The sequence below is a fragment of the Fringilla coelebs genome, assembly GCF_963513975.1.
Source record: "Fringilla coelebs genome assembly, chromosome: 28".
NCBI classification, from domain to species: Eukaryota; Metazoa; Chordata; class Aves; order Passeriformes; family Fringillidae; genus Fringilla; species Fringilla coelebs.
Genome location: NC_140054.1, coordinates 6420556 through 6443472, shown reverse-complemented (window position 1 = coordinate 6443472; position 22917 = coordinate 6420556). Strand labels below are relative to the sequence as shown.

Here is a 22917-nt window from a genome sequence, read left to right as displayed (position 1 = left end):
TTCCAGCTTTTCTCTGATTCTACAAAACCTCTGCTGCATTTGCCCAGGCAGCAGCACACAGTCCTGTCCAAGCCCCCACTGTCAGCTGGTAACTGACTGACACCACGCTGATTTAATGTGTCAGCAGATGGTCTGTAAGAGACCTGGATTATAGAAATAGATAAGAGCTACAGGCTACTTCCTTCCTCCTTCGCAGAAGGGAAACTGGACCGTAAACAGGGGCCAAACCCAGCCTGGGGCACACAGCAGCAGTTCTGAGAAGGGAGGAACATGCCCAGGGACATTCCTGGGAGTCAGGAAAGCGGTTTTGTTGGGGATGGTTCCTTTCGTCACCAGGATAATTTGCCTGGCATGGCACATAGGAAGAAGTGATCTCACCTTGCCAAAAGAGCCCTGTCCCAGCACCTTCAGGAGCTCAAACTGTGAGGGATCAGCCTTCTCAGAGCCCTCCTTCACATGGTGTGTGATGTTGATTTCCTGCAGGACACCTTCCCCCTGAAACAGAGGGCACACGGTTGGCAGGGACGCCTGAGCCAGGAAAAGCAGCCTTCTGGGATTATGGAACAAGGACTGCAGCTCCAGACTCACAGGAGCCACATGGGAGACAACCATAAAGGTTGGTGCTTGTCACAGGTATCAGCATCTGCAATCGATAAGTCAGGGTAGGGAGGAACAGGTAAATACAGAGCCCTCCCTCCCAACCACAGAAGCTGCTTTGAACTGCATTTCATAAGAGTGCTTGAGAAGCACCTTCCTTTTTGAGGCACTGGTAGCAAAAACAGGAGTGTTTATGCCACTAAAAATCCCACAACACAAAAAATACGGCACTGTTGTCAAAACAGGGCCAGGGCTGGCAAAAATCAGACATGTTGGAGCCCATCTGCTCAGCAATCTGAGCAACTCTGCAACATAAGTCTTAGTGCATCCTCAGCACATACAGATGATGCTTTAACAGACTCCAGCCTTCAAGAAGATTGAGGGGAAGCCAAGGTCTCTGGCACATGTTTTGTTTAAAACACATTATTTTACTTTAAAAAAATAAGGAAGAAAAAATAGATTTAATCAACATAAATATAATAAACTCACCAAGGGATCTAGGCCAGCACAGCCATAGACCCTAAGGTGGTGCTGAAACACCTCCTATTCCCAGCAAAACTTTTGGACCCAAAGGACAGCAATTATGTTCAAAAGTGCATTAGATTCTGCTGTCCCCAGCCGTGGGGAGGCTGTGGCCAGCAGAGGCTGCAGAAAGCTGGAACTACAATTTATTTTTTTCCCTTGCAGAGTTGGGGGAAAAAACTTACACTTTGTTTTCTAGACCTATTCAGACACTTAGTCTGGAACCACCTCATCAAAGCAGCTTTTAAAGCCAGCCAGAGGCAGGTGCCAGCCCTGCCTGTCCTGCCCAACCCACTCCCACCCTCCATGCCCATGGATGTGGTTCCCCACCTGTGCCGAGCTCCCTCCCCACTCTCAGGCAGGGTTTTTCCCAGTTTAGGAAGTGGCTTTGTTTCCATGGTGGGAGCTCTGCTCTCTCCTGTGCAGCTCAGGCACTCAGGGCAGGGCACAGGAGCTCCCTGGCATTATCCTGCCTTTCCCTGGGCTCGGTGATCACAGGCAAGAAAGATCCCATAATCCCTTAAACAACACATTTTCGTGTTCCTGATGATCTCCCAGCTTAAATCAGCCACTTTGCACTTCTGGGTCCATCTGGAGGCTTAGTCCCTACAGACAGCTGCTGTGAGGAACAGCTTCCCACCTCCAGAGCTGGAACAGGAGCCGGCCAAGTTCAGCTCCTCCTGCCAGCTCAGCTCTCCAGGGAGAGAGCCCACAGCAGGGAGAGACACATTAGGAAGAAATTCTTCCCTGTGAGGGTCCCTGGCAAAGGTGCCCAGAGAAGCTGTAGCTGCCCCTGGATCCCTGGCAGTGTCCAAGGCCAGTCTGGAACAACCTGGGTTAGTGGGAGGTGTCCCTGCTGTGGCAGGGGTGGCACTGGAGGGGCTTTAAAGTCCTCTCCAGCCCAGACCATCCTGTGATACTCCTATCACAGAAACACTTTGAGAAGCCATTTGGTATCTTGCTGACCCAAGGGAGGATTTTCCTTCATGGACTCATCCACCAGCTTGGAATTCAACACTCAGAACTCTTGTGATGAGCTCCTACAGCCTGGCTGGCAGCACACACAAGTCTCCAGCACAAAACCACCTGTGTGCCACCAAGGCCAGCTTCTTCCGGGGTCACCACAACAAACTATCCCAGAAGGCAGAGAAAGAAAAGCAAACCAGAGTGCCCTGAACATCCATGGGAAACATCAGCCAGTGGCAGGAAGGGAAGCAGAGGGAGATGGCAGCAGGAGGTGGCAGCAGGAGGTGGCAGCAGGAGGTGGCAGCAGGAGTGGTAGCAGGAGGTGGCAGCAGGAGGTGGCAGTGGTACTGACCGGGCTGGCGAGCTGGCTGGGGGCAGGCAGCGGCAGGCTGCAGGGCTTGGCTCGCTGCTTCCTGTGCAGCCAGAGCATCAGGAATGCCCACACACGGGGAAATTTGGGGTCCCTCTCCATCCTCCCATCCCGATCAACATCGTCCGGCGCAGGGAGCTGCGGCCCCGGAGCGGGGCTGGGGCTCGGGGCTGCGCCGCAGCAGGCGCAGGAGGAGCTGCAGGAGCAGGAGCTGCAGGAGCCGCAGGAGCAGGAGCTGCAGGAGCTGCAGGGGCAGGAGCTGCAGGAGCTGCAGGGGCAGGAGCTGCAGGAGCTGCAGGTGGCTGCACCGGCGGCGGATGTGCAGTGGGGACCAGACTCAGTCACACGGAGGGAGGTTCACGCTCCCCCTCCCCAGCACAACACTTGTGGTTGGGGTTTTTTTGGTTTGGTTTTTTTTTTCAGGTTTGCTTTTAAAAAAAAATGATCTCACAGCATCTCGTTGGCGTTTGGGTTCCCTGGCTCAGACAAGACTGATAGAAACCCCACAGAATCTCCTTAAAGTGATTTCCATCTAATGCTGCCTGAAGTTCATGTCAGTCTGGGAGCTTTGGGTATTTCCACAATAGGGGAAATCGTGACAACCCACTTTCCTCTCTAAAACAGAAGAGAAAAACTCACAAGAACCATCTAGAAGTGTGATGACACCTTGGAGAGCTGCACATCTCTGCTCTCCCACTGGCACAGGGATGAGGGGGCACCCACGATGGGATTCCTCCAGGAATGTTTGGATTGGCATTCAGTCCTTCACTTGCCTTATGCTGCACAAGACTCCTTGCTGTGGAATCTGGAGTTATTTATCTGGGAGCCACCCTGAAGGTCCATAAGGTGTTTTTAAGGGCATTTCTTGTTTCTGAACCCACCATGGCTCAGATTATGGGCAGGACAGAGCAGAGGTATTTAGAGGGCTTGTTTTGCCTCCTTCCCCCTCCAAACCTGTTCACCTTTGACCTTTCCATCAGGACAGACAGATGTTTCCTGCAGCAAGACCCCAGAGGGTGCTGGTAAGAAAGAAGCCCCTTGAAATGAGTCAAAAGACACCCACACAAAAGGAAATAGCCCTGTGTCAGCACTGATTTCTGAATTTCTCCTGACAGTGCAGAGGATGGAACCAGAGAGACAAATTATGACTGTCTTGCCCCCTCTGCCCCCACCACGTGCTTTTTGAGAACTGATAATGAAAGAAACAAATGACTGAACAGCAGAGAGGCAGCTGGGCCCAGCCCCACCACGGTGCCTGCTGAGCTCCAAGGGCTGGGGCATGTGCCAGAGCATGGAAAAGCACCTGCAGCTGCTGAGCACAGCAGGAGCCTGGTTCACACGGACACCTCCTGCGTTCTGACACAGCCCAGGGAGGGAGAAACCCTGTCCACCCTGTGCTGCCCAAGAGAAGCACCCATTCCTCAGCACCTCCAGGTTCTCAGTGTGGGGGAGCAGCAAACTCCTGTGCCTGAGCCTGGCAGGAGCTGATAAATCTCGTTATGACCCAGACAATTTTTCACGTTGTGTTACCAGCGTGGGAGAGGAGCCTCAGAAAGGCAAGAAAATCTCCGCTGTACATCCACGCAACCAAAAGTGCCCGTCCTGGCTCACTGACAAGATCAGAAAGCCACAGGAGACACAAATGGCAGCACGGAAAGGGGGTTGGTGTGGGGAGGAAGGAGGAGGAGGACGATGAAATCAAGTCCAGGATGTCATGTGAGCAAGTGAGCGATAGCTGCTCTCTGCAGCAGCAGTGCCACAGAGCTGAGAGGGGCTGGCAGGGGCGGCAGGCAGGAAAGGGTTTGGTTTTCAGAGAAGTCCCTGCGAGCTCTGCACACGCCTCACATGTGGGGCGCAATGCAAATTAAACGGATGAGTCTCCGTGAGGTGCCCACTGCAGCTCGCCTACCTTGTCTGCCGAGTCCACGAGGTCTTTCTCTATCCAAGTGATGTCAGACTTTGCCTGTGGGACAATAAACAAATGTCAGCACAGAAGGGCTGTGATTCTCTGCTAGAGTTTTCCCAAAGAACTTGTTCAGCAAGGCCAGGTGAGCTGTACACAGCCACTGGGGGTGTCTCACCGGGGGAGCCATCGCTCCTCGGGATGTGATTCTGAGCCGTGTGGTGGCTCCACGAGAGCAGTTGGTGCCAGTAAATAAATTTATTTTGATTTGATTTGATAAACACAGGGTGACCTGGAGGTGGGTCAGGAGCTACTGAGAGGGAGAAGAGAAGGAAAAGCAAGCCTTGAGGAAGGGAGGAGCTGTGTGAGAACAGTGAGATTAGAGCTAGGAATTAACTGAGTTTCAGCTCCAGAAGGACCAAATTAGATCGGAGGGGCCCCTGCAGTCACCTCTTCCCCTTCCCCCTCTGCACTGCTGTGCGCTTGCAGGGGGAGCAGCTGGAGAGGGTGGTTGTCCCACTGCTCCAGGAGCAGCAGGGTGACAGATCTGCCAAAGCCACATCTGAACCTCTTCCTAAGCCAGAAGTCATCACAAGACCCTCAGCAGATCCCGCCCCAGGGATCCCTCCCACCCACCAGGAAAGCAGCTCCATTCTGGCTCCTTCAGACCAGGCCCCAGCCCCTGCCTGCGATGGGGTGGGAGGGCTGGATTCCTACAAGCACGGATCTCTGCAGGTCCAGCCCTCCCTGCTCCTTGGGGCTCCCAGCACCTGCTGCCACCCACAGCCTCCAGAGGCATTTTCCACAGATTCCTGCACTGCTGGGAAATGAGATTGGCTTCTCCTGGAAAATAAAAGCCCAGGGAGTCGCTCCAGTCAGAGGAGGAGACAAGTTCTGAACCTCCCTGTGCCGCCTTCGCAGGGCACAGACGGCTGAGTCACCCCAGAGCAGGGGCTGGGCACAGACCAACAGGGGGTTTTCCCAAGTTCCAAATACAAGTCCTGTTTTCTACTTTCTCCCTTTTTTTGAGGGAGGATTTTACAAGCCAGAAGCCAAGAGACAGGTTTGTTTTTGCTCGCGTTTTGTCACTTTGCCGGTTGAGACCGTCACATCTAAATGCAAGAAAAAAAACCCACCCTGCAAAAGCTCGAAACAGATTCTGCTCTTGGCATTTCACTTCCTATTCATCAACAACTAACCAGAAGCTGTTTTAATTTTTGTTGCTTCAACACATGCTCTGGTCCCAAAACACTCCCAAAATCTGGCAGCACCTAGGAAAGACTTCTTAGAAAGCAGTCATACCCTCCAAAATGCCTTTTCCAAAAGAGTGCTTAATTAAACCTGGATAAGGTCTGGCTCTGTAGGATCAGGAATTCCCTGATTCCTTGTGTCCTGCAGAAGAGACAGGGCCCAGCACGGCAGGCAGAGCAGATATTTTATCAGACACTTGCCTCCTGGATCCTTGGCTTGCTGCGGAAGAGGAGCCTCAGCATCTCCAAAGCCTTGGGCTGTTATCCTCCCATCCTTCCCCAGCTGGTTCCTGAGCGCGCAGCCCGAGCAGCGCCCGGAGCAGCGCGAGAGCCCCGGTGCCGGGGTTGTGTCACTGGGATGTATTTTGGGAGTTTTACTGAAAGGAAACGGCGGTTTCGTATGGGGAAATGGCTTTGTGTGGCCATGGCTGCACAATGCAGCAGCCAAACGAGAACACTGGGCGGCTTTACGGGTGCTTAGGCATGGAAAGAGCCATCAGCAAATCTCAGCGGGCTTTTCAGGAGGATCAGTGCAGTCCCCCTGTCACACACACGAAAACAGGCTCAGAAAGAACGATTTCAGGCACTGCACAAGGCAGCCACGAGCAACTGAGAGCCTCAGTAGTTTTCTTCCTCAAAATTTCTCTGCCCCTGCTCTGAGCAGCACAAATGCTGATCCAGCAGGGATGCTCTCCCAGTAGGATCAGTGGAATTGCAGCTCTCCAGGGAAAGGGCCAGGAGGCAGCAGCAGCTTCTGGATCAGCACAGGAGCAAGGTGGACCTGCTGGAGAAGGCCATGAAGATGTTCCAGGGACTGGAGCCCCTCTGCTCTGCAGCCAGGCTGGGAGAGCTGGGGGTGCTCACGTGGAGAAGAGAAGGCTCCAGAGAGAGCTCAGAGCCCCTGCCAGGGCCCAAAGGAAAGCTGGGGACAGAATTTTTGGCAGGGCCTGTTGTGATAGGACAAGGAGTGATGGTTTTATGCTAAAGGAGGGGAGATTTAGATCAGATATAGGGAAGAAGTGTTTTACAAGGAGGCTGGTAAAACCCATGGCTGAAAGCAGCTGGTCTCCTGAAGGAACTGGGAGTGCACGTGTGGCTCCCCATTTTCCTTGCACGGACCAACAACTTCCCTGTGGAGCAGCAGCTCCTGCTTAGGAGGGAGCCTGGGATCAGTGGGAAGCACGAGGGGCTGCAGCTCTGCAGAGGAAGCGAGGCTGGAGTTTGTGGAGAGTAAAGGCTGCTCTGTCTGGAACTTTTTTCAAGTGGTGGTTCTCAAAAAGGGGAACAAATAAAGTAAAGAAACCTCCCCACTCACTGCCTGCCCTTCTGCAAAGGCCTTTTTTGGGCAGGGCTGGCCCTTGGCCTCATTTACAACAAAAGAATTGGCCAGAACCTGGTACTTTTGACTGCGCTTCTGCGGTGGATCCTCTTCAGTGCTCCTGGCAGCCCCCAGCCTGAGAAATCCTGCAGGATACTGAGCAGAGACACGGCCCAGGCTGGGAAGGGAAGGGTTCAGCTGTGGGTACCTGTGCCTTGGGGCCTCGGACTCTCTTAAAAGAAGAGGGAGATTCTTGGAGCAATCCTAGAGGATCTGCAGGGAGAGAGAGGCTTCCTTAGCCTTTAACTCACAGTGAACAAGGGCATTTGCTGACAGACAAAAGCCTGGGGACACTGGAGATTGAGGAGGAAGGGACACCGCGGGGTGGCTTTGAAGGTGGAAGTCCTGCACAAAGTCACTGCTACAAACACAGCCCAGGAGCACTGGCACCTTGGGACTGGAACTTTCCAAGGAGGGGATAAGGACAGGGGCGGATTCCTGGCAGGAGGTTTGCAGGAGGGGATTACTGAGAGGGAGCAGGGCTGCACGTTTCACCCCACACAACCCCCAAGGACTGTTACTGGTCTCCTGAAAAACAAAACCAACCAAAAATGGGAGAGGGAGGAGAAACCCAGAGGACAGTCAGGCCTCTGCCCAGTGGGGGTATCGTGGTGTCCAGAAATCCTCAAATTCTCAAATCATCAAAGCCCTCGTGCTCAAACCCTTACACAGCCAAGGCAACTGAAGAAGGGAATGACCAGCTCCATCCTGGCGTGGAAAACATCAGGAGCCTCTCCACACATGGCCTAAACAAAAGTCTGACTCCTGGAAATGCTCTGCCATCCTCTGCCACTTACAGAGGCAACCAAATGTGCAAAATTAACTTGGTGACTCCTGGGAAGGATTCTGCTGCTCCTCCAGTGATCCTAGCTCCCCACAATAGGGGTTACAGGCAAATCCCTGAAAAGGGAACACTGCCACGGGACAGGCAGTGTCACACTGGCACCCCTCAAGCACATTCCAGCAGGTGGCACTCGGAGCATCTACAGTGTCCAAAATGTGTTCTCATTTGACACGGGATGGGGGGAGCCCAAAGCCCATTTCATAAGCATACACATTATAAACACCCCCCTGGGAAGATTCAGCACCCCTGAAACAGAGGGATCTTGGAAATTGTTAAGGGATGAAGGGTTTTCTCAAGCAAAGCCTGAGGCTGAGGAAGGGAGGAGGCAGATGGTGGCTCACGCAGCTGAGCCCCTGTCCTTGTGCTTTACAACATCCTTTTTGATCTGCTCAGTTTTTAACCAACTCGTTTCACAGGGAAGCCAAAATATCTTTTTTATGTCAGAGGGCTCAGGTTGGTTTTGGGATGGAGAGAGCAGAGAGGCTCCAGCACAGGCACCCCCTCGCACTCCCCAGGCTCCTCCTGCTCCTGGCTCTATCCAGGGCTATGTTGGCAGCACATACTGAAAGTTTCTTCAAAAAATAAATAAATTAGTACAATTTCCCCACCCTTTCCACGCACCACAAGCTGCAACTGGCCAGGATCAGCTGACGATGAGCTGTTTGGGCTAAAGATACAAGCTCAGGCAAAAGATGTTCCCAAACTCCACGGAGACTCCCCAGCGGCTCCGGCGCTGCTGCAGTTCCAGAGCTGTGAGAGGTGCACGGGGAGCAGCAGGACTTTGCACCCAGTGAAACGTGACACTGGAGAGGAGAACACCTTTAACAGCCAGGAGATAAGGAATTACTCAGTTCTGCAGCTTCTACAGAGCAAATCAGCCTCCGGTGCAAAAGAGCAGAGGATGCAGCCTCCCCTTCCTGCAGCACACCTCCCAGCAGGGAGGGAAGCTCTGCTCAGCAAATTCCAACCGGCTCAAGCTTTGATGGTGGTAAAAACAGAAGACCCCGTCCCAGGCTGTTCCAAATGCAGAATCCCACTCTGAGGAACCAGAGCACCACCTTCCATCAGGGCACAGGGCTGTTCTGCTACTTTCAGTAGAAAAGACGAAAACTCTTTCTAGCTGAATTATAAAATACAGCATTGGTTTCACAACAAGAACCAAGACTTGTTTGCTGCCCTTGGAGTAATCGTGGGATGTGGAAACTATTCTGTATTGCAGGAACGCTGGAATTCCACACTCCTCCCACAGCACACAGGCTGCCCTCCCCTCGCAAGGCACACAAAAAGCGTCTCAGGACCTGGAAAAGCCTTTGCCTGGTACCTGCCGCGGTTGGTCTGCGCAGGCAGGGAGAACCCAACCCTCTCCCGCCCTCTGGGAAGGTCACACGTGCAGGACATGGTGAGAGAAAGGGATTGTCACGTTTTGGGGGTGGCTGTGAACTGCAGCAGGGTTAAAAGCAAAACAAACCCTGTCCAAAACGCACCCCCGGCTGTGCGTTACCAACACCCCAGTGAGAGTGCACAGGATGAGTGTCTGCTGGAGCAAAGCTCCAGTTAATCATTTAAGGTCTATAAAACCATGGATGCAGCCAGCAGCCACCCCCTCCATGGCTCAGCTGCTCCGTGTGCCAGGGACAGGGCCATAACTTGGACATCACATCCATCCCAAACATGGAGATCACATCCATCCCCTTCCCAAATATGGAGATCACATCCATCCCCTTCCCAAACATCACACCACAGGGATTGCAGCCACCCCCACACTGGGAATACCATGTTTTGTCCTGTTCCGCTCAGATGCTGCTTTAATATGCTCTTTTCTCCTCACTCTGTCCCTGTGGAGACCCCAGGGGTCCCCTCCAAGACCCCAAAGATGACCACTGACCCCAGTGCTGGTGCAGAGCCATCACCTCCCCCTCTGACAGCAGTCCCAGCACATTCCCAATCCATATCCAGGCCAGCCTGGACTGTCCATTAAAATCCACCTCTCTGAGAGTGAGGGGATCAGTTCAGCCACATCTCAGGGGCACAGAGTGTCCTCAGCCTGCTCAGCATTCCCAGAGCAGCTCTGCCCACCCCAGGCCCTCAAGCACAAAGCGGGTTAAACCCCCTCCTTTCCTCCTTTTCTGTATCCAAAGGGGTGGCGTTTCCCAGCTGTGCTCTCCAGGACTGGCAAGCTGCAGTTGGGAAACCCTTCCTGCCTCAGAGCTGCAATGAGATCAGCAGGAGCTGCTGCCATGCCTCTGCTCCCACTGCTGGGAGGCTGCCCCAGGCACACACAGAGGGGATTTCCTAAGGGAGAAGGAAAAGGGCTCCAGGCAAGGTAGGAATTCTTAGATAGCTGGGACTCCCCTCCCTGGATGGTTCCCACCCCGTGGCAGCCCTGGCAGGCAGCACAGTGCAACCAGAGGGAAAACAGCTTTTGCAGCTTCACCTGGAGCTAGGGAAGGAATTTACTGCTCGTGTCCAAGCTAGGCTTCACTTCCAAATAAAGCTGGGACTGGTGAAGCTGCAGGAGCTTCAGGCAGATCTGCCTGTGTGTGCAGGGAGAATCCCAGTCAGCATCTTGGCCAGCCAGGGAGCTCACAAACCCAGCCAAGGGCACTCCAAGCTCCCAGTTGCTGGGGTGGATGACCCAGTGACCCAAACCCAAGCTCTGGCTCCTTCAAAAATCAAATATGAATGAGTTCTTCAGGGTCCTTTCCAGTGCCAGCCCTCACCACTGTCCCCTCCAAGTACAACACACTGTAACAGATTTTCGGGGATTTATTTTCCTTCAGTACAAGAAGCTATCTGGAGACAGAACATGAGGCAGCTTCTATGAACTCACCAGGGGGATGGAAATGGCAGAGAAGAAACTGGAGTGGTTTGGATGGGTCGAGGACCATGTGGGAGGGCTGCTGGAGCAGACTCTGCTACATTCCTCGTGTGCAAGTCCTGTAAGCTGACCCCTCTTCAATTATTCGTTAGAGTCTGCAGCTCATCAGAGATTCTGCTCCTCAAACAGGCATTTATTTGTGTTTTCTAAGAGCTCAGAAGCTGCTGTTCACCATAGCCCAGCCCTGCCAAGGACACAGAGCAAAGGCTCTGCCAGGAACAGGCCAGGCAGCTGTCAGGCACTGCTGGAGCAACAAACCCACTCAATTCCTTCAGCTGACAAGGCAGAGCAGCCAGTTTGAACTCAGAGCTTTACCAGTGACAGACTGGAAAAGCCAAATGTTAAGAGTGGCCACAGCTGCTGCCCAGTCCCTGCAGCGTCAGGGAGATTTCCAGGCAGCACCACAGCACACTGGAGATGTTCTGCTCCCACGTCCTGCCCAGCCACAGGGCCAGTCTGGCCAGAACACTGCTGGCTGGGAGCCCCAGGAGAGGGGCTGAGAAGGGATTTGCTGAGGTACCTGCCTGTTCCCACAGCTCCACGGCTTTCCAGGTCCTAGAGGAACCAGCAGCAGCTGTGCAAACACGCACAGAGCAGAGCCCTCACGTGTTTGTTTTGAAACCCTTCATGTGAAGAGGCTGAGATTAGTGGTGTCCAGCACTGACCAGGATCACACCGCTGGATGTGGGTCCTGTCCTGCTCTCAGCCTGGAGCTCGAGGGCAGTGCTGGCCCGAGAGCCCTCCCTCACCTGCACCCTCACAGGCTAGGCTGGACAGGGCTTAGAGCAAGCTGGCATAGTGGAAGGTGTCCCTGCCCAGGATTCCTTCATGCAGGGTACGACCTGTCTGCAAGCTTTCCCTGTCAGGATAAACCAACAGGAGCTGCACAGATCTGGGGAAAAGCCTCATCTCTGCCTGTGCTGCACTGCCCCAGCCAGGCTCAGCCTGGAGCACCTCCTGCCCGGTGCCTGTGGCAGAGCACAGCCCTCGCTCCAGTCTCAAAGGTCCCTTTTATGGGCCGAGCTGGGAGAGCTCAGTTCTCCCTTCCCCAGCTCTCCCTGTGCTCTGTGATTATCACCCCAGAACAAGCTGATCAGCACCCTCAGCCCGTTCCCCAGAGAGAGTGTGGGCACACTCGGCACTGCAGTTCTACTCCTCTGCTTTTCATGATGAAGTGATTGCACTAATTGGGTGTTGTACTTCCATGTACAATTCCTCATGCTCGGCACCTTCAGGGAGCACAGGCTCACCCCTCAGCCAAGCTGGCTGCAGAGCAGGCTGAAAAACCCCAGTTATGAGAGGTTCCATTTTCCCACTGAATTCAGTTGCTGTTCCCCAGCTGAACAAGGACCAATTTCACAAAACCTGGCAATTAAAAATTGGAGAACACAGGAGAGAATGAGGTTCTGTACCTAGAGAGGCTTTTAATTACTACCACCAAAGAGGATGAGGAAAAAATCTATCCTTGTACCCATCCTGCATTGGATCAGCCGCCTGGTGTTAGGGATGTGGCCATGATTAACCCTGTTTTCAGTGCAAATTCAAAACACAATCTCATCCTATCCACTGTGAGCGCTGACTCTTCCCCAGCCCCATCCAGCACAAGGATCTTGCAGACATTCCCCAGGTAAACACTGAGGAATGAGGCCTGCAGGGACTTGTGTACCACAACTGTTCTTGAAAGGCAGAAAACACAAGAGCTTGTGAAATGCACCAGCTGTCCTTGCTAGGAAGCTGAGCTGGAGCTACAAAAGCAGCAAGAAAGTACCAGAAAGGGCCAGCCTGGCCCAAACCATGCCCTTGGTACCTCTGCAGGGATCACCTCGAGTTTCAGTGAGATGGCCACGGAGGTTCACACGCCAGCAATCTCACAGCACCAACTGTGGGCTTCCCGACTCTTTTGAGGAACTCTTGGATTTCCTCCCTTTCAGAGAGTCTTTGGTGATGGCCCAGGCACACGAGGGCTGTACTTTGGCAGCGTCCTGCTGGCAGGGCAGGGAGGGAGGGACAGGGCTGCCGCGTGGGCGTGGAGTGACCGCCGCTGTCGCCGCTTCAGGTTATTTTTAGCAGAGATCACGGAATGAGCTGCAAAAGGATAGCACAAACCTGGAAAAAAGGTGCCTCTTCCCCTTGCAGCTCTCCACACACAGCACAGTGGGGTGTGGGAGGGAGCCTGAGCAACCTTCAGCGTGAGAATAGTCACCTCGGATGGTGGTGGCCACTTGGTAAAGCCAGAGCCAGGAGCTGCTGCTGATGTCTACCCCCAGAAAGAAATGACACACACAGATATTCTGGGTGCTGCCTGTTCCCCCATCTGCAGCATCTCAGGGCAGAGCTTGCTCTCAAGCTGAAGGTATGTGTTTACAGGAGGGATTTCATTTGTGCTGGTAGCAAACATACCTTGTACAAACTTGGAAAACGCCACCGAGGTTATTTCAGGAGCACGCAGCAGAGCTTTGGGTGCTCAAAAGTTACCCAAAATGGGATTGTCAGACACTGCTCACAGGCACTTTGGCCACGGGGCCTCAGGAAAGTGGAAAGCAGGACACCTACAGCAGCACAGGGCTCTTGAGGCTTCCCTGCTCTGGGACATTGGAGAACTTGCCCTCTGCTCTGCTCCGGCTTGGACTGCATGTCCATGACCTACAGAGCAGCAAAGGGAACCTCAAGTGCTTTTTGGCTTATATCTCATGATCTTTCTGTGGAAGAGCACCTACAGATGGAATCAGCCAGGGTTTCTCTCAGTGATGTCCTTCAAAGAGAAAAAAAATCCTAAACGATTTTTAAAGGAACATCCATCAGCAGCATTTAGGGAAGGGCAGTTTAGCCAAGTGTTTGAAGATGAAAGAGGCAGTCTCAAACCTTAGAAACCCAGCTGGAATCCAACCAGAAGACACAAGATTCCTTTTTCCCCATGCCAGAGATGCAGGCACAGTGAAGAGTTGAAAACCCACTGCTCTCAGGGGAAAGAAGTGCAAGTTCCATTGACCTGAATTCATCTGACCCAAAGATTTCTTTGCCAGCCACTGAAGAAGTGCCAGGCTAGCTCCAGAGTGGGACAGAGAGGCAGAACAGGTAGGGGAGATGCACTGGCATGCTAGAAATCCACAGACATCCCAGGGAAAAAAACTGGCTGAAATGTAGACAACTGGGGTTTAGGTTTAAATGTCTTTTACTAAAAATACAACGTAACCAGCTGGAAAAACAACCCAGCAAGCCCCCAGAGCCTTTGGCAGGGCCGATGATTCAGAGAGAGAAGCTGCCACAAGGCCCTCGCTGAGGGCACAGAGCTCCTGACAGCCCGCTCGGGAAGGCTGCCCAGGGCAAATCCAAAGTGTTGTGTCATTCTCCACGGTCAGAGCACGGCTGGGGCAGAAAAGGAAATCCTGAAGGGATTATGATTTCATGGTACTGACATGGCTCTTCTGCTCTGCAGTGAGTGCAGGACACAGGAATGGGCACAATCAGGGGACAGCATCGTGCTGGTCCTGTACCTGGGGAGGGCTCTCAGCACACAGATCAGGTCCTTCCACACCACGCTGCTCATGTGTGGAGCAGGGTGAGCTTTAGGTGTCTCAAGAAGGAGGAGCAGGTTCAGCTCCCTGCCCAAAACACGGGAGACAGCAGCCCAGGTCTTTCTGTCATTCCCAGCTGGTGCTAGCAGGGATGCAGAGGGCAGCTTGGCAGAGGTGGAGCTTCTCCCAGCCCCACCGGGGCAAGAGAATAAACAGATACCAGACACTCAGCAAGGGCAGCTGCGCCAAAACCATCAAATACTCTTGTACTTCTCATCCCAGCTGGCAAGATCACACCACAGAGAAAGGCATAAACACAGCACCGAAACACCCCAGGGCTTCTCACTCCTCGCCCTCGGCTGCAGCCCCACTCCAGCTCCCGAGTGCTGGACCGAGGTGGCCCTCTGGAAAACCTTCCAGGCATGTTTGGATGACCAAAGGGACAGGAAGACAGGGGTTTATCTTCCCTCTTCCCCGTCTCCAGTCCCTTGCACTCCCACGTGCACTCCTGCAGGTTTACAGAGCAGCAGCTTTACAGGGTTTAAAAATAACCAACCCCATCCTGCTCCCGAGTCAGCTCACACCTCCCATGCTCAGAGGGACCTGCAGAGGTAACCTGGGGCATTTTTTACCTGGGATGGAGGATTCCCACCTTCTTCTGGAGCTGGCTGCCCGTTCTGCAAAGCAAGAGAACCTGCTGTTAGCACATGCTAGGCACGGGATTGTTCCTCATGTCCCTCCCAAAAGCCGGTGGCTTTGGGAGCCCCTCACACGGGACAAACAGGGCAGGGTGGCATTTGGACATGGTACAAGGCGGTTGAACCTTTCCCCATACACCAGACTCCTGTCTTTTAACTTGTTTAAAAGAAAGTGTCTTGCCCAGAGAGTCTCTCCATACTTCCCCCAGATGGCATTGGGGCTCCTTATCCACCCAGGGTTGCTCGTGGGGCAAGCAGCACCAGCGAGGATCCGGGGGGGCTCGGTGCCCATTCCCACCCCGTGCTGCAGAGCTGCTCCATCCCACCCCTCCTGCACCGCTGCTCTGGGATGCTGGCAGCAGCACAGCCGGAGTTACCGCCCTTGTGCCGCGACACCAGCTCGCACGGATGGAGCGTTTATCGGTCATTTATTACCCAGCCGCAGCTGAGAGCTGCAGGAAACCTGCCCCACCCGCCTGGCTCCAGGTCCAGCCCCGCACAAAGTCACAGCAGGTGACCGGAGCCACCCGGAGTGGCACCGGCCCAGGTCACCCCGGGCTGAACCGAGCGGGGATCAGGTGCAGACGGCACCGGCACCGCCGGGGGAAGCCGGGCGAGCAAAAGTGGGTGGGATTTCATTGAGACACAGATACCCAGAGCAGGATAAGCACGTACAGGAGGTTTTCTGCAGACTGTGGAGAAAAACAAGGGCAAGAAGACTTTGCTTTGACATCTGTTTGCACTGCAGTCTCAGGCTCCAAAAATCATGGCATTCCTCTCCTCCTCAAAGAACAAGGACAGTTTATTCCTTCCTTTTCAGAAGTTATGGGCCAAGTGAAGAGGTGCACTGCCAGTGGATTCGAGCCTCAGACCCTCAGTGGAATGACTGGGTTCTAGAGCCTTCCAGGAACTGACAGAAACGAAGCCAACTCTTTCCCTGGAGCAGCAAGGATCCATTGAGATGATGAACCTGACTTCTTCCTCAGGTCTTCACTGTACTACAATATTTATTTACATCTGTATGGACCCGACCAGAGCTCCACAACTCAGTCCCAGCTTAACGTTAAGGTCCAAAGTAGTTTCAGCCAAGGACTGAAAGCAGGCCCCAGCAGCCCCGTGCAGTTCTCCAGAGGAATGCTGCCCTGCTGTTTACACGGAGCCCTCGGTGCCATTAGCACGGAGAATAGCTGAGCAGTGAAGTAAGAATTTGTGTTTATGAACCGCCCCCACAAGGCAGGGGGAGCCACTGCACTGAGATAACCAGACTTGGAGAGAGGCTGATGTTTACTGGCTCAGCTGTCACCCATCCACAGCTGATAACTGGCTGCTAATCCAAACCACAGCTCAGGGAGGGCTGGTTTTCTCTCAAACAGCCCAAAAAGCAGAACTTCTGTGCTGGACAGAGGGAAACAGTGCCTGGCTCTTGGTCTGGAGAGCAGATCCACAAGGCATGTGTCAGGAGAGGGGTGAGTGGATGCAGGGGGTGTCCAACCCCTCAGCTTCAAGGGTGAGCTGGGAGACACCAGGTGATACCTCCAGAGCCACCAGAATTTCAAGGGCTGAGTTTTATCAGCTCCCTGAAAAGGAAAACTTGTCTTTCTGCTGCTGACAGAAACCCATCCTACCTGGGATGGAAGGGATAGGGAAAGAAAGAGAGCAGTTCCCTGAAGCTCCTGATGAAATGGTCCTTTCTCAAGCTGACAGAAGTCAGATGCGTGAGCAGAGAATTGCAGTGTTTAGAGCCAAGTGCTCTCCTTCCACCCCAGAGCAAAAGCAGTCCTTATTCCCTCATATGGAATTGGAGGGCCATTTGTATATGTTCCAGATGGAAACAGCTCCAGACTCATCACCTCCCCAGATAAAATACGGCCACTCAGCACGCCATCAGCAGGGCTGAAATAGTTTGTGGCTTTCTTGGGTTGACATTTGCCTCTTTAAAATGCTTTATTCCTGCCCTGCCCCTGCATGCCACACACAGGGGGGAGCAGGTGCAGCTGCCCTCCCGCAGCACTCTGGGGCTTCAAAGGAGCCTCCCAAATATCTGCTCCGAGAGAACTCCCAAGCTCTCCCTCCTGCAGCAACCAGGCAACGTCTGCGGCAGGAGGGAGGCACAGCTCCTCCCCGGGGTGCCCGGGGCAGTGAGAAGCGCACGCAGGCTGTGTCAGAGCAGGGCTTGGGCTGCTGATGAGGCAGCCACAGGAGCCTCACCGGGAGCCCTCAGGCTGTCCTTGCAGCTGCCCTGCTGGGGGTGAGCGGAAAAGGGGATTAGAGCTCTAATCTGATGGGCACGTGGAGCAGCAGCCCGGCAGCCAGGGCACCTCTGGACCCTCCAGCTGCCCCAGAGCTGACACAAACCCCTCCTGAGCACACCCCGGGTGAGTTTCCTTAATAGCACACAGGAAAGTATCCTGGAAAACAAGTGTGCTCAGTTACGCAACTGCCAGCCTGGCTGAACTTGGGAGATATTTATCTTAGGACATCTTGCGCTTTAAATCCTTTTAATTCCACATAATCCGCAGCACAGGCAGCAATTTCCAGAGCAGGCCAGTGTGCTCTAATGTGAAACCAGGACGAGGCACATCCTGGCAGGGCCGTGGGGACGGGGCCCAGTCCTGCTCTGTGGTCACACCACCAGCTCAAGGCATCCCAGGTTATGGACAGCTCTGCCTGAAAAAGCAGCCTGCTGCTGTTCCTGCATCCTTGGGCTTGGAGCAGCCACTTTTGAGGGGCCCCAAAACACCTCACAAGCACCAGGTACCCAGAGATGCTCTTTCACCCAACTCTGATGAGCCATGAAACACTCAAGGAAGGAGCAGAGGAAGAAACCCTTCACCCCAGAGCTCCTGCTAGTCTGGCACAAGAACAAGGCACGTTTAAATTATTACCATTAAGTGGAATTTATGGATCTTGCCTACTGCAGTTCAGAGAAAGGAAATAATTCAATAATTCTACAAGAATAGAAATCTCCAAAGGAACTCTGGTAGCCCAAACAGAGGAGTCTCTTCACAAGGCATCTCAGAGATGACAGCCACTCAGCTGTCTCCCTTGTCTCTCGATCGTAGTTTGTACAGCTCAAGCTACCATGCTTGAGAAAAGAGTTATTAATGAGCAGCTCCTGCTCAATAAAGGGTGATACATATATACAGGCAAAAATAATTAGCTTGAAGTGGCGGAGTTTGGCATAATCCCACGTCAGTTGCATTGTTGTAGGTTTGTGTAATGAAAGAAGAATTTGAAGCAAAGCGGAGCCCTGATGACAGATCCATCGCTGTGGGGATGAAGTCATGGAATCAAAGAAACACAGGATGGTTTGGGATGGAAAGGACCTTAAAGGCCACCTCATTCCCCCTGCCATGGCAGGGACAGCTTCCACTGTCCCAGGCTGCTCCAATCCCTGTCCAGCCTGGCCTTGGGCACTGCCAGGGATCCAGGGGCAGCCACAGCTGTGCCAGGGCCTGCCCACCCTCACAGGGAAGGATTTCTGTGTCACTCAACTCCATTCTCCAGCGCTTGTGCTCTGCCCCAGGCACGTTTTTCTACTACATAAGCAATATTTGGAATAATGTAAGCAGAAGAGAGAATGGCAAGGGTAAAAAAGCAGGAGCAATGATTACAAAGCCCAGACTCCAGGACAGAGGGACTCGGCTCCTGCCAGGGAGCTCCCATTGCCACCCACTCCCACGCATTTCCCTGGCATGGCTGAGCTCCAGTGGGCCAGGAACAGGGGCACCACACGGCCAATTCTCCCAGAACACAGTGGAAAAACCCCAAATCCCTCAACAATAGGACTGATGCCTCCACCAGCACGGTGACAGCACCTCTGCTCCATGACTCAGAAAGCAAAGGTCGGAGGAAGCCGGTTTCTAACCTGGATGGCAGCGATCCCAGGGCAATTTACGTAACCGGTGTTCCAGAAACGTCTCCTTGCTTTCTCAGTGGTGCCACCTCTCCCAGAGGGGTGAAAACTTCCCCCTTGGGCCCCTGCCCTTGGCAATTTTCACCTCAAAGCGCAAAACTCCTCCCAAGCCGCGTTCCTGCTCCACTGCTGGACCTCAGGGAGCTCTCTAACGTCTCACCCAGGTATGGAGGTGAGGAACACCTGTATTATTTTCCTTGCTGGAATTAAGAGTGTGTACTTATCATTTTAAACCAAAGGGAGGCAAATTGCTAAGTCCCACTTCAGATCCTGAGACGAAATAAACCTGATCTGATGAAATCCCACCTGCACGTGGTGCCTGGCCCTGACCCGGAGCTGGGGCCAAGGTGAGATGGCGGAAGGGGAGAGCCAGAGGCTCCCTCCAGTTTCAGTTTAGGAGTAACACACCCGCCCCTCACGCCATGAGGAGGAAATCAGTGCCTGCCCTGCTCTGAGCCCGCAGCGGACCCGGCTGACAGCAGCCCGGAACCCCGGGCATCTCCGCTGGAAGCAATCCTGTGGCGCTGACACAGCACCGGCACCGGGACACCGGCACCGGGACAGCGGCACCGGGACAGCGCCACCGGGACACCGGGACACCTCATCAGGCACTGCATGGAGCCTGATGCCCTGGGCACTGGAATTCCTTTCCTCCCATTATGAGTCGAGCGGCGTTTTCTGGCTTTTCAGGCATCTCCCTTCTCAGGAAGGGAGAAACCACAAATAAAAAGCCCTGTCTCCCAGCAGTGACCTCCAGCCTGGCTCTGGGCACATGACGTGATTTGGGAATCGCAGCAGGACTTCCCTCCTCTCCCAGCTTGGAGCACAAACTCCTCCTCACAGCTCCAGCGATGTTTCAGAGCAGAGGCTCTTCACCTACCGCACCTTCGTGCCAGGTGTTTGGCCCGGGCAGAGCCTCCCCACCTCACGGGGGGCTCCAGGAGAAACTGTGCCATACCTGGCTGATGGAAATTAGGAAACCTCACCTCGAATGGCCAGTGCCTCCCTGCTGTCCCTGCAGCAAGGGGAAACGCTGCCTCTTCTCAAAGCACAGACCTCTGAAGAGGCAATTTTAAACAGGAATGAGTAAATCTGACCAATTAACCATGGAGACATCCTCAGGTATGATAACAGAGTGTGACAGCACCAAATCCAGACAGAACGACAAGAAATCACCACGGTCTGTGAAACACCTGGGACCAAATCCCCACCTCCCCTCTGGTTTCTCCAGGAGAGCTGCTGGCTCCAGTTTGAGTGAGAAGATGTTTAACTGAAGAGTGCCAGAGCCCAGTGCCTCAGCCGGCTGCTCTGCCGTGGGTGACAAGTGCTGCAGGCTGTCCCTTCCTTCGGAAATGGCTGTGCCAGCCTGCAGATGTGCACAGGGGATGAGCTCCCTCCTGCACATCTGCCTTGGGGGTCTCAATAAGGAGGAAAAGAGCCAAGAGGGAGGGAAGAACAGACGTCCAGCAAAGTGACACCGGAGCGTGGTCGGACTTGGCGGCGCAGGCCTTTGCGAGAAGACGGCGCTGGGAGGGTGAGGGAGAAAAGCCCCAAAATTGAGATCTTTATTCCCTGGGCCTTCAGCCGGGTCCGCTTTCCTCTGTGCCCGGGAAATTTGGGAGCGCCGCCTGCCCTCCCCGAACGATCACAGCCCGCGCGGGCAGCAGCGATCCCGGCGGCCCCCGGCGCCCCCCGGTGCCCCGACCGCAGCCCCGGGCGCGCACAGCGAGCCCCGGAGCGGCCCCGGAGCGGTGCGGGAGCGGCCCCGGCAGCGCGGGGCTCCGGCGCCCGCGCTCCCCCGCCGCGGGGCGCGGCTCGGCCCGGGCGGCACCGCGGCCGCCGCTCCGCGGGGTCCCGCCGGCCGCTCCTTTGTTCGGCGGAGCCCCCCGCCCCGGAGCCCCCCCGGCCGTGCCCGCTCACCTCCGTGTCCAGATGCACCAGCTCCATGTCGGGCCAGGGCTCGGCCAGCTGGGCGAGCGGCATCGCTGCCGGCGGGTGCCCGCGGCGGGCTGGCTCCGAGCGCCGCCGGGCTGGGCACCCACCGGCTCCGGGCCGGGCCGGGGCGGGGCGGGGGGCGGGCGGGAGGCTCCGGGGAGGGGCTGCGGGGCTCCTCCGCCCGGAGCATCCGGCAAACCCAGCCCGGCGTGCGGCGGCCGCGGGAGCGGATCGGAGCGTGCGATCGCGGAATCGCTCGCGTTGGAAAAGCTGCCCCCGGGAGCATCGAGTCCAGCCGTGCCCGCAGCACCGGCTCCGGGCCGCCACTAACGCGTGTCGCCATGTGCCACATCCACACGGCTTTTAAATCCCTCCAGGGATGGTGACTCAACCTGGGCAGCGTGTTCCAATGCCTGACCACCCTTTTGCTGAAGAAATATTTCCCAATATCCAACCTAAACCTCCCCCGAGGCAGCCTGAGGCCGTTCCCTCTCCTTCTGTCCCCGTTCCCTGGAGCAGAGCCCGACCCCCCTGGCTGTCCCCTCCTGGCAGGAGCTCTGCAGAGCCACAAGGGCCCCCCTGATCCCCCTTTTCTCCAGGTGCAGCACAGGGAACAGGCACTGCCCTGGGCCTGTGGCCACACCATGGCTGGGACAGCCCAGATGGTTTTCACTGGAAAGCTGAAACGTTGGGAAGTGAAGCTGGGTGCTGCCCAGCTGTTTCCCTGTGTGTACAGTCTGCACGGCTCTACCAGGAGAGGTGCTGAGGACAAGCATGGTGACACGGCTCAGATCACTGCTGAACTCAGGAAACTGCTCCAGGAAATCCGGATTCCAGGTTTGGGATGTGCCATGAATCACTGCTCATCACCTCCTGCAGTGCCCCTGGAATTCCCTAAAAACCAGGGATAAAGAACACATCCACCTTAAAAATGGTGTTCAGAATTCCTGGCTGAATTCTCACCTGTCAGGTTCTCACATAGGAAAAAGATTTCCTCTACACACGTTTTTCCAGACCCCAATGCACTCCAAGAGAAGCCAGAAGTTCTCAGACTGATCTTCCCTCCATTCCTGCTCCAGGTAATGCTGGATCCCAGCTGGATTAACAGAAGGTGAAATGTGCCACAGGAGATTGCTGCTAAGTTCAGGGCAAGATGTCAGGGTAGGAGAAATGAGGTAGTGGTGTCCCCCAGGATTTATTTCCAGTCAAAGAACAGCTATAAAAAGCATCCTTGATCCTGGAAGCAGGGTGCAAAAAGCAAAATCTGCTGTTTGGGTGGCTGTCAGGGCTAAATACAGTGATTAAAACATATAGCCTGGCATTTTTCTGAGACAGTTGCAGGCTGGGAAGAGCTGCTGCTGTGGTAAACAGAGACTTGGGATCAGCTGGATGCTTTGTCAGTGCTGCATTCGCTGAAAGTTCAAAATGCTGCGGGTTTAGTTTGGTCTTAAAACCATCAAATCCTCCTCAAATACAGTTGTAGATATTTTTGCCTCTGCAGCTGGCTGGCTGTGTAACATTTTTCCTTTGCAGAGAGGCTGACAACATTTGTTAAGCCAGTTAAGAAGAAAATTAACTCTATCCCAGCCAAAACCAGGACCTCCCCAAAGCACTTCCAGAGCAGATGGAGACTGATCAGTATCATCACCACCAGATCCAATTTTGACTGCCTGTTCCAAAAGCTGGCCAAGTGATGACCACACAGTAACCCAGTGCTCCCGTGGCTCACTGCATCTTTTCTGTTTCTCTGAATCCATGGGCAGCCCATCCCTGCCTGCGCTGTGTGATGCTGCTTTTACACGTACAAGAAATGCAAAAAAGCTCACAGGCACAAGACCTTCCTTGCAAGGCTGAGTCCCAAATATCTGCTACAATTTACAGACTCGTCTAATCTGCTAAGACAGTCAATTAATTAGAGCTTGCAGCAACCCTCCCTGTACTTTTAATATTGGCCAAACAGATCCAGAGCTCGTTGTTGTTCTCACAGGGAAACTGAGTCAGGTTTTCAGTGTCAGGGCGGAACTTGAACTGCACATCCTGATTTCTAATCCCCAGCTCTCCATTCACCATCTCATTTCTTCACCTCTTCTGCTTTGTTTTCCACTATGGAGGAAGAGATGATGGATGAGCTTGTTTTGATCTCAG

At 54.3% G+C, this 22917-nt stretch overlaps 1 protein-coding gene across 1 annotated transcript in view; it reads right to left on the bottom strand.

The window, feature by feature from the left end:
* RPS6KA1 (ribosomal protein S6 kinase A1) overlaps positions 1 to 20891 on the bottom strand; it is a 30749-nt gene extending 9858 nt beyond the window's left edge. The window contains exons 1-4 of the mRNA XM_084222762.1: positions 20758 to 20891; positions 14856 to 14900; positions 4365 to 4418; positions 379 to 495 (exon numbers count right to left, since the gene is read on the bottom strand). Coding sequence (XP_084078888.1) covers positions 379 to 495; positions 4365 to 4418; positions 14856 to 14900; positions 20758 to 20820 — 279 coding nt within the window. The 5' untranslated portion in view covers positions 20821 to 20891. The remainder of the gene's footprint in view (positions 1 to 378; positions 496 to 4364; positions 4419 to 14855; positions 14901 to 20757) is intronic.
* Positions 20892 to 22917: the final 2026 nt, after the last annotated feature.